This window comes from Brassica oleracea, chromosome C3 (assembly GCF_000695525.1).
Source record: "Brassica oleracea var. oleracea cultivar TO1000 chromosome C3, BOL, whole genome shotgun sequence".
NCBI lineage: Eukaryota > Viridiplantae > Streptophyta > Magnoliopsida > Brassicales > Brassicaceae > Brassica > Brassica oleracea.
In genome coordinates this window covers 25,428,262-25,446,299 of record NC_027750.1, presented here as the reverse complement: position 1 = coordinate 25,446,299, position 18,038 = coordinate 25,428,262, and the positions used below count along the sequence as shown (strand labels likewise).

The 18,038-nt window shown below is 34.6% G+C and overlaps 3 protein-coding genes across 3 annotated transcripts; 2 read left to right on the top strand and 1 right to left on the bottom strand.

Annotated features, from left to right (window-relative positions):
• Positions 1–5,584: 5,584 nt before the first annotated feature.
• Positions 5,585–6,370, bottom strand: LOC106334210 (dirigent protein 7-like). The gene has a single exon (XM_013772527.1). It carries the CDS (start codon positions 6,298–6,300, stop codon positions 5,740–5,742), a length of 561 nt encoding a protein of 186 aa, XP_013627981.1. The 5' UTR covers positions 6,301–6,370; the 3' UTR covers positions 5,585–5,739.
• A 2,238-nt stretch (positions 6,371–8,608) lies between these two features.
• LOC106334203 (ABC transporter E family member 1-like) lies at positions 8,609–12,141 on the top strand. Its single transcript, XM_013772520.1, has 11 exons — positions 8,609–8,747; positions 9,154–9,268; positions 9,385–9,470; positions 9,548–9,645; positions 9,730–9,847; positions 9,935–10,024; positions 10,293–10,597; positions 10,679–10,874; positions 10,938–11,123; positions 11,201–11,710; positions 11,788–12,141. Exons 2-11 carry the CDS (start codon positions 9,166–9,168, stop codon positions 11,905–11,907), a joined length of 1,812 nt encoding a protein of 603 aa, XP_013627974.1. The 5' UTR covers positions 8,609–8,747; positions 9,154–9,165; the 3' UTR covers positions 11,908–12,141.
• A 698-nt stretch (positions 12,142–12,839) lies between these two features.
• Positions 12,840–14,665, top strand: LOC106334206 (probable polyamine transporter At3g13620). The gene is made up of 2 exons (XM_013772524.1): positions 12,840–13,126; positions 13,494–14,665. The coding sequence occupies exons 1-2, from the start codon at positions 12,865–12,867 to the stop codon at positions 14,663–14,665; spliced, it is 1,434 nt and encodes a 477-aa protein (XP_013627978.1). The 5' UTR covers positions 12,840–12,864.
• Positions 14,666–18,038: the final 3,373 nt, after the last annotated feature.

Sequence of the window (18,038 nt, the reverse complement as noted above, 5' to 3'; positions counted from 1 at the left end):
ATTATTTATGTGTTTTAATAAAAAATAAAATTACGTTAAAAAGTTAATCACAATTTTATTAAGAAAAAAGAAACATAGATAATTGTTATTAATGGAAATCACTAATAATAAAAAAATGGAAATAACTAATAATATTTTTAATTCATTAAGGGTGTAAGTGTAATAAACTACCGTGAAAGTTAACGTGAGCGCCATACATAAGAAACTGACTTCTATAAAATAATCATTTATGTTGTTCCAAATTATTTTCTTATTAATTATTAGATCAAAAGATATTTATAATAAAAATAATATCTTCTTTTAGAAAAATATATCTGAATTATTATATTTTTAAGTTTTGTGAAGTTATTTTTATATATATTTATAAGTATAAATTTTTAAAAGTTATTGAATTTTTTATTTTATTAAGAATAAAAAAACTAAATTCGTTTTATATAAATGTCTATGTTTATATTTTATAAAAAATTTCTTTTTATTATTTATGTGTTTTAATAAAAAATTAAATTACACTAAAAAGATAATCACAATTGGGCAACACTAGAAGGAAGAGAACTCACACGCATTGAGATGAGAATGACTCAACAGCTCAAAGATGTATTTTATTGGGTTCCACTAACCCAGCTAGAAAGTATATGCAATTCGACTTTAAAACTTCATTTTGAGGATATTTGTTTGCCATGTGTTGAAGAGATTGCCTCTGATTTGAATTCTCATATGCTCATCAATGAATGTCTTGACCTGATATGTGAAACTATAAAACTAGATGACTTGAGAGTAGAAAAGCTTGTTAGAGATCATATTGAAGTTTGTTTTGACAAGAACTATATTTGTGCTTCAATTAATCTTGAATCTGAGTTTTTGATGCTTGATGAACCTAGACCTCTTCTTGAACTAGCTGATTTAGGGGATGAACTTGATGTTGATAGGCTCTTGTTTGAGATAGAAAACCCCCTTGTCAAAAAATTTCATGAGAATGAGAACATTGTGTTTTATCTGATTGATGGAGATAGAGTTGACTACTTTGTTAACACTTCGTTTGAGCCTGTAGTTGAATTTGTGTCTCCACCAAATGCTTTTGATTCTTATGATCATCTGAACCTCAAGGAGCATTTCATAATTCATGTCACATCTTTCGTGAAGCTCTTTGAGAAAAAAATCTGTCTATTTTCTATGGACAGTAGTGTGCTCCTTTGCATATTTGGTTCCTTTTTCTTGTAAGAGAAGGACCAAAGGTGCATTGTCTCAACCTTTTGATACTTATGATTAGCAAGCACACAAAGTCAAACCAAAAAAAAAATTGAAATTTTTGAATCATGTAGTTGCATCACTTGCATTCTTAAGATTGAGTCTAGAGCATATAGGATGCATTCACTTGCATATGGAGCAGCTGATTGATATTGCCTTGTATAGAATACTTGTTTGCACTGAATTTGACACCCTAGTTAAACATATCAAGTAGCTTAAGCATCTTTTGAAAGGCTTGCATGCTTTGAGCCTTGAAACCTCTTCTTGAAACTTGTTTGCTTGCTTGATATTGGCATTGTTCTTGAAACCAGCTCCAACCTGAACTTAAACTTGAATGAACTTAATCTCTCTTGCATATGGGCATTTTCATACTTGATCATGGGTCTCATACTTTGGGTTATCTTTCCCCATTGTACCACTCTTTGTTAACCCAAATGGCACTTCCTTACCCTTGAACCCTAGCCATTCTTTGAAGCTTACATTGATTTGCTTGAGTGAGGCTTCTTTTGATAGTTTGACATGTGCAAAATTTTGAGAGTATTGGGAGCGACATGGATTTGTTCTCATCTCTTGCTAGCATAGGGTCATCATTTGAGCTAGCTTCTAGGATGGTGAGTGGGGTCTTTGTTCATTAAAGGTTTATATCTTGGGTTTGGAAAGTGATAAAGTTGAGATTGATGAACAAAAGATTGTCATGAGAAAGAAAAGCCCTAGGGACCTAGAATAGAAAGATAAGAAAGCTCTTGATTGTATTGTCTGAGACTTTCTCCCTCTATAAAAAAAAAGAAGAAAAAAAAAAGATTCAATAAGATAGTGGGGAAGGGATAATAAAAAGTGTTAGAGCTTAGAAATGTGAAAAGTGAATAAAAGGTCCTTAGTGGTTAAGTCTTAAGAAAAGAATGGTGTTCATTGGGTGAGTGATGTGAGTGTTTTTCATTTTGGGTTATGGGATGAATGAAAAGGGTGTAGAATTTGTAATCACTTAGGAATGGGGTAGAATGATGAGGATGAATCCATGTATGCATTAATTGCTCCTAATCTTAGATAAATTTTGCATAATGATCAAGCTCCTTGATTCTTGAGTGATTGCCACCTTAAAATGATTGCATTGAATCCTCCTCTTCATCCATATTAGACCATTTGATCACCTAGCCAAATGATTGAGATCATGTGCCCATCTGTGAGAATTCACCTTGTGTGTGTGTGTGTGAATCAATGTGAGGGTTGATGGAGAGAGCATGTTGGTTGAAAAGCATTGCATCTTATGTAGAGACATAAGAGTATTTATAGGCCTAGAGAAGCTAGAGTATAATAAGAGAGTGTGTTCATGCTATTTGCTATATTTCTTTAGGATGTTAAGTTGAGTGCATTGAGTGTTTCTTTTGGCCAAGATCCCATCTTTGTATCTCTCCTCCTTGTGTCTTGAAAAGTTTACTTGAGGACAAGTAAATGACTAGTGTGAGGGAGTTGATATCTTGCATATTTACATGTTTTTAGCCTTCATATCGTGTACATTTTGATCATATAGATTAGGAATTAGGCATCTTTAGAGTCCATATTGCATGCATTGTCCTTATTAGGTGTTGGAGAGTGCTATGGAGTGATTGGAGATGTTTGGGAGCATTGTGATCCAAAAGGGGGTGAAAGAAAAGCATGGATGGAGGCCTTAGAGAAATCTTCTGTTGCTAAGATTTTGTGGAGACACATGAAATTGAGTTAGCTTTCCAATGGAAGTGGTTTCAAGTCATTTGGAACCATATTGGAGAAGTTGTGATCGATTCACTGGAGGCATATCAACTCACCCGGGTTGGTATACCCGGGTTCACCTACCCTCTCGGCTGATCGGCTTTGGGCGACGACAGAAGACACCAGGGTTGGACCACCCGGGGTGGAGACCCTGCTCGTGTGAGGCGAGGAGAGGTCGACGGAAGACACTCGGGGTGAAGCACCCGGGTTGGAGACCCCGCTCATGTGGGCGAGAAGAGTTGGACGAGCTTCATACCCGGGGTGAAGCACCCGGGTTGAGCTATCCGGGTAGAACTTTGGCTGGTCGAAATTTATGTTTTTCCAGGGATATTTTGGTCATTTCTTTTGTGTTTTTAAGGGTTTCCAAGCCCCATATAAATATTCTTGTATTCCAAAGTTGGGAATTATCTCATTTTCTCTCAAGAACACACTTTGCCTCATTTTATAAAGCTTGAATCTTTTCATTAATTTAAGGAAGTTCTTCATCTTATATTTTGTTCCTCCTCATAAACATGATTAGCCTTGAATCTCCCATAGATTTTAGGTTTTCCATGGAGATTAGTGAGTAGTCACATTTTGGATTCATGGGTTAAGGTATATTAGGGTGATTAAGTGTAGATCTAGGGTGTTTTATTGTAGATCCTTCTTATTCCTTGCTTGTTGAATGATCTCAATGCTATTTTAGAGTTGGCCTCTCTAAGATAGATTTCTAGGCATTTCACGCCCGAGAAGTGTTCGATGAAATGCATGAACCAACTCTTTAAGGCTTTTAGCTTGCTTTGCCAAAGAGATTTGATGTCAAAGGTGCTAGGATTGCTATTAGACTTGTTCTCCATGATTGCTCTAGTAATATTCAACCAAAGAGATTTGATGCTTGAGTTATTTTAGCAAATGAGCTTCCATGTTGAGAAAGAGTTTGCTTAGTGTTGTGTCTAGGCATAAAGTTGATAGATTGATTGAAAGTTGTCACCTTTAGATTGAACCTTGATTACCTTTTATCAATTATCCTCACCCATGAATCCATCATTAGCATTTGATTGAGTTCTTGTACTTGTATCTTGATTAGATTTGAGATCACCTTTTTTATATTTATAGGATCTTAGCTTATTACAAATCATCTATCTTCTTGTTTGCTTAGATTAAGAAAGCTTGTGTATTCTTGGTGTATAAGTCTCTAGTTCTCTGTGGGTTCGACAATCTTTTATACTACATTGATTTTATTTTGGATCCTTGAAAAGTATCGCATCAACCAACTAGACTGTTAGACACTTGTGATTAGACGTTAAGATCACAATAACTAAGATTTGTTGGATTGTTTGTGAAGTATGAAACCAGTTGATGTACGCTAGTTCGCAACGTCGGGATAGTTAATTCCAACCAGAGTTATGAGTTGTCTTTAGGCCGGTAGCTAGCTAGCGACTAGGAAAATTTAACATTGTCAAGTTGAAAAGCTCAACTATACATAACTCTTGTGCGAGATAGTAAACAAAAGGTTTTTTAACGTTAAAACCCTTCGATTAAGTTTGTTTTGGGTAAAAACCTCCAAATTAAGTATTTAACAGAAAAAACACTCAAACTAACTTTATTTAATGACTTAAATCGTAGCAGGTCATAATTACCATTACTACCGGTAAATCTTTAGTTTATAGGTTTCTATAAGTAAACATAATTGAGAGGTTTTACCTTTAAAAATATAAAAAAATCAAAAAAATAAATTTTTTATAAGATTATCTAAAACTTAGTAACTTAAATTTTTCAAAATTAGCTTTTTAAATTTATTTTTTTTATAAATATATGAGTTTGATGTGTTTTTAACATCAACATTATATATAATAAATGAAAAATGTAAAAAATCAGAAAATATAATAAAAATTATCTAAAGATTTGCATGTAATAAAATTACTAAAAGATTAAAAATGTAAAAAACCAAGAAAATATAATAAATATTATATCTTATCTAATAAAAATGTAATAATAAATCTTTAGATAATTGTTATTATATTTTCTGGGCTTTTACATTTTTAATTTATACATATATAATGTTGATGTTAAAAACACATCAAACTCGTATATTTACAAATTTATTTAAAAATGCTAATTTTGAAAATTTGTTACTAATTTTTAGATAATATTATAAAATTTTGATTTTATTTTATTTTTATTGGTAAAACCCTTCAATTATGTTTACTTAATGTAGAAACCTCTAAACTAAAAATTTACCAAGAGTAATGATAATTATAACCTGTTAGGGTTTAATACATTAAATAAAGTTAGTTCGAAGGTTTTTTCATTAAATACTTATTTTAGGATCTTTTTTATCTAAAACAAATTTAGTCGATGGATTTTAACGTTAAAAATCTTAAATAAACCCAAAATGGCAAAATTAAAGTCGGTCGAGATTAAACATTTGTCTTGATTCCCAAAATTTAAATAATTAAAATATGCATAAACCGTTTTGACTTCCAAATCGTTATGTAAAATAGATGTATTGATCATTTAAAGTTTTAAACATTCATTTATAATTATTTTAAATCCGATAAATATCAAGACTAACTTCTTTAAAATGTCATCTAAGTTTTTATGTATCAAAGTATCACGTGAACAAAAAATATCATAATCTCGAAATAGACATAAATACCCTCAAAACAATCATGTATCTCTCAAACCAACATAAAGACAACATACCCGGACCCAAATATAGCAATTTAAATAAACATTAGAAAAGAGAGACATGCAATCATCACAAAGTCAATAATGCAAGACGTAACAGCTGTACTCAACAGTAGCATCTCCTGTCTTTACATTCAACCACTTAGTTCTAGCCTCGACATAACCTCTAGCGAATCGGAACAGTCCACTTCCTCCAATCACTGGCATCTCCCTAACCTTAGTCATCACCGCGTTTCGACCAAGAATCGAGATCGTACTCCCGTTATACTTACCTGTCTTGAACGCGAAGTTCATCACCATAAGCGCAGACGCATCGTGTTGGCCCGCACCAGCGTACATCCCTTGAGCCTGGCCTACCAAAGTCGAGTTAACCGAGACCTCCGTAGTTAAACGGTTATCGATCATAGTGACTGCTCCGAAGAAAGAGGAGTTGGAGAGAGGAGGTCTGAGCACGACCGAGCTAGGGTCTGTGCCGCTTTGAATGTCGTGCCAGTAGACACGGAAGAAAGTGAGTTTCTCTTTACGGAGCCCGAAGTGTTTCCGGTTAATGTTTTTTGCAAAGTTTTCACCCTTTCCGGCGGAGACAATAGCTGCGAGAAGGAGGATATGGGAGGTGATGATGAGGATGAGGTTTGCCATTTGTGTGGATTGTGGTGGTATGAGTTTTATGTCTCGTTGATGGTGTGTGTATATGTATTATATAGACTATAAAAGTACATGAAAATCGAAGTTACAAAAAAAAAAAAAGTACATGAAATGGTTTCTATATGTTAATAATTTATTTGCCACAAGAAAACATGGGTCAATATTTGAATTTTTTTTTTTGCGCCACAAGTCGTATTCGATGGCCGGATAAAAATTAAAGATAAGAAAAAGTCTTATGATTACTTTATCTCTATCGAACTAATCATAAAAAGAAGGAATAAAAATATTTTAAGTCGTTAAATTTTGGTTTTTGTCTATTCTTGTCTTTTTAAGTTTTAAAAACAAGTAATTTTGAACTAAGACTAGTTTTGAATATTCGTCTATAAATCAGTAAAGTTACTAATTATATTATTTAAATTTCATTTGAGTAAGATTCGACTGGGTTAACACCTTCTAAATTATGATATTTACTTCATGAGTAAATTGAAAATTACCCATTAGTTTTTGTATTTTACTTATTTTATTATAATTTATCTCAACATGATATTATTACGAGCAATTTGCCATAATTAATTGAATCTTTGTTTACCAACTATATGACGTGGCAGTGCGCTACTGGTTCCCGAAAAGATTTTGGTCAATAGAATGTGTCGAGTCTACGAGGGTCGGGTTCATACTTCCAAGTCTTCTTTATAGTCAGCTTGTCATGATGATGATAGATGTATAGATCTCAACATAGGCCGTGTTAGTTTACATATCGCGTGACCTGCGACCTGCGACATGCGACATGCGACCTGCGACTGATCGCAGATCGCAGGTTGTTGTTCGTTTTGCTGTCGCGTAACATGCGACCTGCGATTGGTCGCAAATCGCAGGTTGTTGTTTGTTTTGATGTCGCGCGACTGATCGCGCGACCAATCACGAGTTCCCATTCAAGTCGCTCGGAGAAAACAGCGACTGATCGCTCGACACGTAAACGAATAGAGCCGAAGTAAAAGCTTTGAATACTGTAGGAACTTGGAAATGGTTAACAAATTTAAAATGCCTTAAACTACAAATTGGAAAAATAGTATAATACAATTGCAACTGGGTATTATACCAAAGCCGGGGTTAGTCAATTATAATCCATTGAGGTAAACTTTCAACTAAATGTTGTTGGGTCCACTCAAAAATGGAAACCTCCAAAAATAGGCGTATGCCACTTAGCGTAGAGAACCAATGGTATTATTTGGTAAAAGGCGAAAAAATAGTTCGCTTTGTATTCACCACATGGCTGCGTGGTTTGCATAGACCGTAGGAGAGGTTTATTTATAGTGCGAGCTTCTGCTGGTCAGTTCTCCCACTTTATCGATGTGGGACTCTGAAAAGAAAGACCGCTACGCATTTTAATAATCCTCTTGGTGGGTTTTGATGACCACAAATAAGTTTGGGCTTTATATGCGTATAGAGAGGTCTTCATCTGCCAAAGGTCGCAGGTCGCGCGACACGTAAACGAACATAGTTTTAGTCGCAGGTCGCATGTTTAGTCGCAGGTCGCAAGTCGCAAGTCGCGCGACACATAAACGAATGTAATCTTAGTCGCAGGTCGCAGGTCGCGCGACACGTAAACGAACATGACCGTAGTTTTGGTTGGTGTCACTCTGTAAGTTGTGAAACGTTGACATCTCTCAATACATAAATCTAGATAAATATTTTTAACTTCTATCACCATGCGCAACGGCGAGACTCATTGGAGTCTTTAGCGATAAAGATATTTTGAATTAATCCTAGATATTTTGATTTTTTTCAAAAAAAAAAAAAAAATGACCATTCACGGACCGCCACGTAGTCAACGGGACCCGTGAACAGTGTAACGATCAATCCTTACCAAAAAATTTTAAGCATTTTTTTTTGCACAAATTCTAAGAAAATGATCTCCACATTTCCTAAGGACTCCCTCGAGAGCTCCTATTGTGGATGCCCTAATAATAGTTTTTCACCGAATCAAGACCAAACGACAAGTTCCTTTTTTATAAACTTCTTTTTAGCGTTAAATAAAATTTGGCCGACAAGGGGAAATAAACCCAAGATAAGTACCCATCTGTTGAGGCCCATATTAACTGCAGAGCCCAAATTGGCCCATTTAAGTGATCTTTTTGGTTTAAATACGGACAAGTTCGCAAACATGAAACAGTACAGTTAATGTCTTACGTTTTATGAGCTGTAATAAAGCAACGTGGATATCATTCCGCATGCTCATTGGTTAAGAAGTGAATAAATGAGACAAGTTTCCAATTTTTAAAATCTTCTATCGACATTTGTCAACGGATCCTCAAATTTTAATAGATTAGATTTGAGAATATAAATTAAAATGAAACTTCAAACCCTAATATTCTGTCGTGGCCGCTCAGCTGATTCTTCCGTCTTCAGCTTCTTTGATTTCCTCGTTCTGCTATATACTGGTAACTGGATCATGTTTCCCTTCTTGTACTCCTCCTGTCTTTTCTCCGTTTCCACGACGATCGCTAGCTTGATTCCTTGGTGTATCTATAAAACCTTAGTTCAATCGGTTTGATCGAGGCAATCTCTTCATTTTTTCTCATAGTAATTTTTGTTTTGATTTAAGTTATTTCTCTAAAGATTCTATGAGATTTTTTTTGTTTGTGGGATCTGATATTTTGGGGATCACAAACATTTTTAAATTAATTTAATTAAAAAAATATGATAAGTTGGACTATATATGGAGTCTATACATAATAGTATATTTTTACAAATTTGGGATCAAATTGAATATTTCAAGTTACCGTCACACGCTCGCTCGAGTTTATGTCTCTGATCTTTTGTGTGTTGTGAAACTTGTACATATAGTATTGTTGAAGGATGTCGGATCGATTAACGAGGATTGCTATCGTGAATAGCGATCGGTGCAAGCCGAAGAAATGCCGCCAAGAGTGCAAGAAGAGCTGTCCTGTAGTCAAGACAGGTACGTTTCTTCCTCTCATTCTCGGGCTAAGGCTCTTTGTAGAGGTTTCATGCCGTTCCTGGCTTTAGTACGAAAACTTGTTTGATCATAAAATGATTTGTTGTGTGCATCTCTAGGGAAACTTTGTATCGAGGTGACTCCTGCTTCCAAGACTGCTTTCTTGTCAGAGGAGCTTTGCATAGGATGTGGTATCTGCGTGAAGGTACGTAGTCTCTATATACTATTACGATGAATGTGTCACCCTAACACTAAGTGAGATTTGCTGGTGTGAAATCGCAGAAATGCCCTTTTGAAGCTATTCAGATTATCAATCTTCCAAAGGACTTGGAGAAAGATACAATCCACCGCTATAACTCAAATGGCTTTAAACTACACAGGTTAGCTAATGCCTTATTTCCTTGTGGAATCTGTTCGATCAGTTCTCTTTTGGACTCTCTGAAATGTATATCTTGATTTTATAGGCTTCCAGTGCCAAGGCCTGGGCAAGTCCTAGGTTTGGTTGGAACAAATGGTATTGGTAAATCTACAGCTCTCCAAGTTTTGGCTGGAAAAATCAAACCAAACTTTGGCAGATACAATGTAAATATATTATAGCCTCTCTTCTTGTGCATAGAACATGTCTCTTATATCATATAACTGTTACATGTAATGCTACTTCTTGTGCAGAATCCACCAGACTGGCATGAAATTTTGGCTCACTTCCGTGGATCAGAACTTCAAAGCTATTTCATCCGTCTTGTAGAAGAGAAACTAAAGGTATGGTAGAGAGTAGACACCAATCAGGGCAGATTCTTGGCCCAGCCGGATAAAACATTTGCCTTAACCTCTAAATTTTGAATAACATTTCTTTTGATTTCTAAATTTTAAAGAGCTATTACACATAAGTCACAATGAATCTAAATTCTCAAAAAAAATTATGAAAGATTAAACTAAAAATATTTAAGGCTTCATAAATATCAGATAATATTTGTTTGTAAGTAAGCAGTCCATTAAGCTGAGTTTGATGCCTCTCCTTTGTGTGCAGATTGCTATGAAGCCACAACATGTCGATGCTATAAAAAAAGTTGCTAAAGGTACGCTTGGGACGGTCCTTGAGAAGCTGGACGAAAGAGGAATGATGGCAGAGATCTGTGACGCTATGGACTTGAACCACCTCTTGGACCGTGAAGCAACACAAGTATCTGGTGGAGAGCTACAACGTTTTGCTATTGCTGCTGTTTGCCTCAAGAAGGCAGATATATATGTATTTGATGAACCTTCTAACTTCTTAGATGTGAGGCAAAGACTCAAAGCTGCTGAAGTCATACGCTCCCTCCTCAGACATGACAAGTTTGGTTTCATCATCATCATCTCTTCTGAAAATGATTCTCTCTTTGGTTCTTGAATACAATATGATTGTTTTCTTTGCAGCTATGTGATTGTGGTGGAGCATGACCTCAGTGTACTTGACTACTTGTCGGACTTTGTTTGTTGTTTGTATGGAAAGCCGACAGCTTACGGTGTTGTGACTCTCCCCTTCTCTGTCCGAGAAGGAATCAATGTGTTCTTAGCTGGTTTTGTCCCCACTGAAAACTTGCGTTTTAGAGATGAGTCTCTGACCTTTAAGGTGAGGCTTTACTAATAGGTTCTTCTCAAGAGAGTTTGCAACTGATATGTTGTTCTTGTCTAGGTTTCTGATACACCACAAGAGAGTGATGGGGAAGTGAAGTCCTATGCAAGATACAAGTACCCTAACATGAGTAAGAAGCTTGGAGACTTCAAGCTGGATGTAATGGAAGGAGAGTTCACAGACTCTCAGATTATTGTGATGCTTGGGGAGAACGGTACTGGCAAAACAACATTCATCAGGATGCTGGTAAAGTTTTCTCTGTCCCTTGTGGGTTAAGACTCTGAAGGATGTTGTAACCTGTATAATGTATATTACTAATCCAGGCAGGTGCGTTCCCATGCGAAGAGGGTGTAGAGTCAGACATGCCAGAGTTTAACGTGTCCTACAAGCCTCAAGGAAACGATTCGAAGCGCGAGTGTACAGTGAGACAGCTCCTACATGATAGGATACGCGATGCATACACACATCCTCAGTTTATGTCGGATGTAATGAAACCGCTTCAGATTGAGGAGCTGTTGGATCAAGCGGTGAACAAACTCTCCGGTGGAGAGAGGCAGAGGGTTGCTATAACTTTGTGTTTAGGGAAGCCTGCTGATATCTATCTGCTTGATGAGCCAAGTGCGCATCTAGACTCAGAGCAGAGGATCACAGCTTCTAAAGTCATAAAGCGGTTCATCCTACACGCAAAGAAAACCGCTTTTGTTGTTGAGCATGACTTTATGATGGCGACCTATCTTGCGGATAAAGTTATTGTGTACGAAGGACAACCTGGTGTCAAGTGTACTGCTCATTCTCCACAGTCACTCGCTAGTGGGATGAACCTTTTCTTATCGGTAAATCAAACACTATTCATGTTTATCATAAGATTAATCCTCTATGAACTTAAGCTAACTTGATATTCCTTTTGCAGCACCTGAACATCACATTCAGACGAGATCCGACTAACTTCAGGCCAAGGATCAACAAGTTAGAGTCCACCAAGGACAGAGAGCAAAAGCTTGCAGGATCATACTACTTCTTAGATGATTGATTGCTAGACTAAAGAGAGAGTCAGAGGTATGCAGCATAAATACCTTACTAAGGTGTTTTATCTTGGGATGTGTAAGTCCCTTTGATTATGTTTGTTTTAATCCTTGTTAATTCATATTGGATGTAGTGTAACCGGTTTGACAGTGTTGGTTTCCGGTTAGCATGAAATTTGTCGTATTTCATAGCATGACATTTATTCTGTTTGTGTGAAACATTGTTCTATTTGTGACATTTATTCTGTTTGTGTAACCTTTGATTCTGTTTGCTTTAATCCTAGTTCATTCATATGGGATGTAGTGTAAGCGGTTTGGCAGTGATGGTTTCCGGTTTAGCATGAAATCATTCGTATGCCATAGACAATTATTGGAAAACTATGTGACATATATCTTTTACTGGCATTATAAAACATTTTTACTCTCTTCAAAATTTAATAGAAAATATTAAAAGGAAATAGATTGAACTTTGTAGGTATTCAATTATGATGGTTCAACTGCAAGTTCAAAACCATAGACAAAGATCATTTCCGTCTATGCACCATAATATATAACGTAGGTAGTAGAGATTATACTATGCACATGTTAATGAATATTCAGTTATTTTTTTAACTTTTGTATGAACACTAGTCTAAGCCGGAGTAGGTGGAAAGATGGGTGGTTAAGCCACTAAACTACTATTATAAGTCATACCTCACCGTAAACAATTCTAACCCTTTCTCTCTAATCTCAGCGTTAAACGTGGAGTATTGATTGATCTATCACCAAAAAGAATAATAAAAATAAATTGATTAATATTTTTTATGATATAAGAACAAACAATATTGAGTTTGGATGGTTCCAAATATTCAGCTAAGCTTCGGTCTGATACATGCAACACGAACACGTTCCTCAAATAGTTTTGTATTCTGGAACTTTATATAAGAGTCCTTGATCTGAATCCAATTAGGGATAGAAAAACATTAATGGAAACAACAGAAACATCAAGAGTGAGCCACGAGCTCCCAGTAACAACCACCGATTCAAGCGGATCAACCGCAAAGAAACTGACTTTGGTCCCTTTGATTTTCCTTATTTACTTCGAAGTCGCAGGTGGGCCGTTTGGAGAAGAACCGGCGGTTCAAGCGGCTGGACCGCTTCTAGCGATTCTTGGTTTCCTCATCTTCCCTTTCATATGGAGTGTCCCTGAAGCCCTGATTACCGCAGAACTCTCCACCGCATTTCCAGGTATAATCAATTTTTTTTTTAAAAGTTACAATTTTAAACAGATATAAAATCCAAAAATATTTTAAATATTTTTATTTTATTTTTTTCATCACGAAATTTATAAAAAATATGAATAATTTTTGCAATTATTAACCTTTAATTAGATAAATATATAAATTTCAAGAGTTTAATTTTTGTGTCCTATGATCGATAGAAATGTTGAGCCAGTCCTATCAAAAATGAGATTAAAGAAAATTTTATCTGAACAGTGCGTGTTTTGTGGTCTGAACATTATAGTCAATCTCATCTGACTTTGAAACCATTAATTATTAAGGTTACTTCATGAACAAGGAAGCTACTTTCTGATTTTGGTAGAATATTGTCTCAGGCAACGGAGGGTTTGTGATATGGGCGCATCGAGCTTTTGGCGCATTCGTAGGCTCAATGATGGGCTCGTTGAAGTACCTGAGTGGTGTGATCAACGTCGCTTCGTTCCCTGTCCTCTGTGTGACTTACTTGGAGAAGCTATTCCCTGTTCTTGAATCAGGATGGCCACGAAACGTCTGCATATTCGCATCAACGGTGGTATTATCTTTCCTAAACTACACTGGCCTAGCCATTGTCGGTTACGCAGCCGTTGTTCTCGGCTTGGTGTCTCTCTCGCCTTTCCTCGTCATGTCGGCAATGGCAATCCCTAAAATCCAACCTCACCGCTGGGGTAGCTTGGGAGACAAGCAAAAGGATTGGAATCTCTACTTCAACACGCTCTTCTGGAACTTGAACTTCTGGGACAATGTCAGCACTCTTGCAGGGGAAGTTGATAACCCTCAGAAGACGTTTCCCTTGGCGCTTCTTGTCGCTGTGATCTTTACTTGTGTAGCTTACTTGATCCCTCTTTTGGCTGTTACGGGTGCTGTCTCGGTGGACCAGAGCAGATGGGAAACAGGGTTTCACGCAGAAGCAGCTGAGATGATAGCAGGAACGTGGTTGAAGATTTGGATTGAGATTGGCGCTGTCTTATCAAGTATAGGACTCTTTGAAGCTCAGTTAAGCAGTAGTGCTTATCAGCTGGAGGGTATGGCGGAGCTAGGGTTCTTGCCTAAGTTCTTTGGGGTAAGATCTAAATGGTTCAACACTCCTTGGGTTGGGATTCTACTCTCAGCTCTCATGTCCCTCGGATTGTCCTACATGGACTTCACTGACATCATCTCCTCGGCTAACTTCTTGTACACGTTAGGGATGTACCTTGAGTTTGCGTCTTTCCTTTGGTTAAGAAAGAAGCTACCTGAGCTAAAGAGACCTTACCGTGTCCCACTGAATATACCAGGATTAGTGATTATGTGCTTGGTACCTTCAGCGTTTCTGATGTTGATCATTGTGTTTGCTACTAAGATTGTGTACCTCATTTGCGGTTTAATGACCGTAGGATCAGTTGGTTGGTACTTCTTGATCAATTACTTCAGGGAGAAGAAGATCTTTGAATTCAACCAAGATGTTGATCATCTTGATTATGTTAATGAAGAACAACGTCCGAAACATGAAGAAGATCATGACTCATGATAATTAAGAAAGAACTAAACAGAACATATTCTTGTCAAATAAGACTCTGAGTAGACAAAGCTACTAATTAGGGTTTTAAGTTCTTGCTTCTGTAACACGTTATTCTCTCTCTGATAAAAGAGAAACTGTATTGATTAATGATAGTTATACAACACAATACAGAACAGAGTTTCAAGAAGACATCATTATAAGTCTCTCTTCTTTCTTCTTTATTATCTTACACAAAACATGATGTGAAACTAATCGAACATGCTATCATGTCATATTTAGAGCGTTAGAGATATCATGTTTGGTTTTGTTTTCACATCATGTACATTTTATTTTTTAATTGATCTCCGATTTTTCCCCAAAAAAAATTCATTCTAAAAGATTTTGACTTAAAACATTTTTTCTAAGTTTTTGCATCATTGATCAAAGAAGCATAATTGCATAATGTGAAACCAATCGAATATATGATATCCTGTCATATTTTTGATCCTTAAGATATCATGTTTGTTTTGTCTTCCCATTATATTCACTTTCTTTCTAATTGATCGCTGAACTTTTCCAAACTTTTTCATTCTAAAAGGTTTTGATTTAAAACGGTTTTTCTAAGTTTTTGTATGATTGATTAAGGAAACATAATTGCATAATGTGAAACTAATCGAACATGATATCCTGACATATTTTTGATTGTTAGAGATATCATATCTGTTTTGTCTACACATTATGTTCATTATGCTTTCTAATTGATCGCTCAATTTTTCCAATTTTTTTCATTCTAAAAGGTTTTTATTTAAAACGTTTTTCCTAAGTTTTTGTATGATTGATTAAGGAAGCATAATTGTATAATGTGAAACTAATCAAACATGATATCCTGTCATATTTTTAATCATTAGAGATGTCATGTTTGTGTTGTCTTCAAATTATGTTCATTTAGCCTTCTAATTGATCTTCGATTTTTCCCAAAATTTGTTATTCTTCTAAAAGCTTTTGATTTAAAACATGTTCCTAAGTTTTTGTATGATTGATTAAGGAACTATAATTTCATACTGTGAAACTAATCGAACATGATATCATGCATATTTTTGATCGTTAGAGATATCATGTTTGTTTTGTATTCACATTATATTCATTTTGTTTTCTAATTGATCGCCAATTTTTTTCAATTTTTTCATTCTAAAAGGTTTTGATTTAAAACGTTTTCTTAAGTTTTTGTATGATTGATTAAAGATGCATAATTGCATAATGTGAAACTAATCAAATATGACATCCTATCATATTTTTGATCGTTAGAGATATCATCTTTGTTTTATCTTCACATTATGTTCATTTTTTTCTAATTGATTTCCAAAATTTTCCAAATTTGTTTTCCTTCTAAAAGCTTTTGATTTAAAACATTTTCCTAAGTTTTTGTATGATTGATTAAGGAAGTATGATTGCATAATGTGAAACTAAACAAACATGATATCATGTACTATTTTTGATCATTAAAGATATCATGCTTGTTTTGTCTTCAAATTATGTTTATTTTTCTTTCTAGTTGATCTCTAAATTTTCCAAAAAACAATTCCTTCTAAAATCTTTTGATTTAAAACATTTTCCTAAGTGTTTGTATGATTGATTAAGAAAGCATAATTTCATATTGTAAAACCAATGAACATGATATTATGTCATATTTTTCATAATTTCATAAGAATTATTTGCTTTCTAATTGATCACCATTTTTTCAATTTTTTTCATTCTAAAAGGTTTTGATTTAAAACATTTTTCTAAGTTTTTGTATGATTGATTAAGGGAGCATATAATTGCATAATGTGAAACTAATCAAATATGATATCCTATCATATTTTTGATCGTTAGAGATATCATTTTTGTTTTATCTTCACATTATGTTCATCTTATTTTATAATTGATTTCCAAAATTTTCCAAATTTGTTTCCTTCTAAAATCTTTTGATCTAAAACATTTTTCCTAAGTTTTTGTATGATTCATTAAGGAAGCATAATTTCATAATGTAAAACTAATCGAACATGATATTATGTCATATTTTTTTACCGTTATAGATATCATGTTTATTTTGTCTTTACATTACGTTCATTAGGCTTTCGAATTGATCTCCAGATTTTCCAAAAAAAAGAAAAAATTCCTTCTAAAATCTTTTGATTTATTACATTTGAAAAAAAATTGCATGATTAATTAAGGAAGCATAATTTCATAATGTGAAACTTTTCTAATATGATATCCTGTCGATTTTTGATTGTTAGAGATATCATACTTGTTTTCTTTTCACATTATGTTTATTTTGCTTTCTTATTGATCTTTGAATTGTTCCAAATTTTTCCTTCTAAAAGCTTTTGATTTGAAATGTTTTTACTTTTTACCTAAGTTCTTGTATGATTGATTGCGAAAGCATAATTGCATAATGTGAAATTAATCAAACATGGTATCATGTTGTATTTTTAATTGTTAAAGATATCATATTTAGTTTATATTCATATTATGTTTTGTTTGTTTACCTTTATAATTGATCTTCGAATATTTTTCCAATTTTTTTTTCTTCTAAAAGCTTTTGATTTAAATAGTTTTTTTTTTCCTAGGATTGATTATGAAAGCATAATCGCATAGCGAGAAATTAATCAAACATGGTATTTTGTCATGTTTTAAATTGTCAGAAATATCATGTTTGGTTTGTCTTTGCATTATGTTTCATTTACCTAATTTATCTTCGAATGTGTTCCAGTTTTTTTTTCTTTCTAAACGCTTTTGATTTGAAACTTTTTTCACTAAGGTTTTGTAGGATTTATTATGAAAGCATAATTGCATGATGTGAAACTAATCAAACATGGTATCTTGTCATGTTTTTGACAGATTTGGTTTGTCGTTCACATTATGTTTTGTTTATCTTTCTGATACACTAAAATTGGATCTTTGTCTGATATCAAGTTAACAGTGTAGTTGTAATATATTTAGATTCAATTCCAGAGGATCAGTTCACACTTTATCTTTATGGGATCAGAATTAAGCTAAAACAAGTGGGGTTTTTTAATGAAGTCAATAACGTAAATAACAAGTAACAAGATGATGTTGTTTTGAATTGATTTAAAGGCGCTAGTCTAGGGTGTCTTCTTCAAGTATGGAAATCGCAAGCCAAACAATTATTCAAGTTCAATTTATAACAAGTCTAAACTCGGATAACTCAGGATGAATCAACCCACTCTCGTGGTATTGATTCCTTTGCAAGTCGGTCTTGATGACTAAACTCTCGTTTGGATCGAGATGCGCTAGCAAGCTTTAGAGATCAAGTCCGATATGTTCACAATACATCCTAATATCTACTCTAGCTGACTAGGGATGCAAAGCTCATTCAAATCATATCAAGTTATCAATTAAC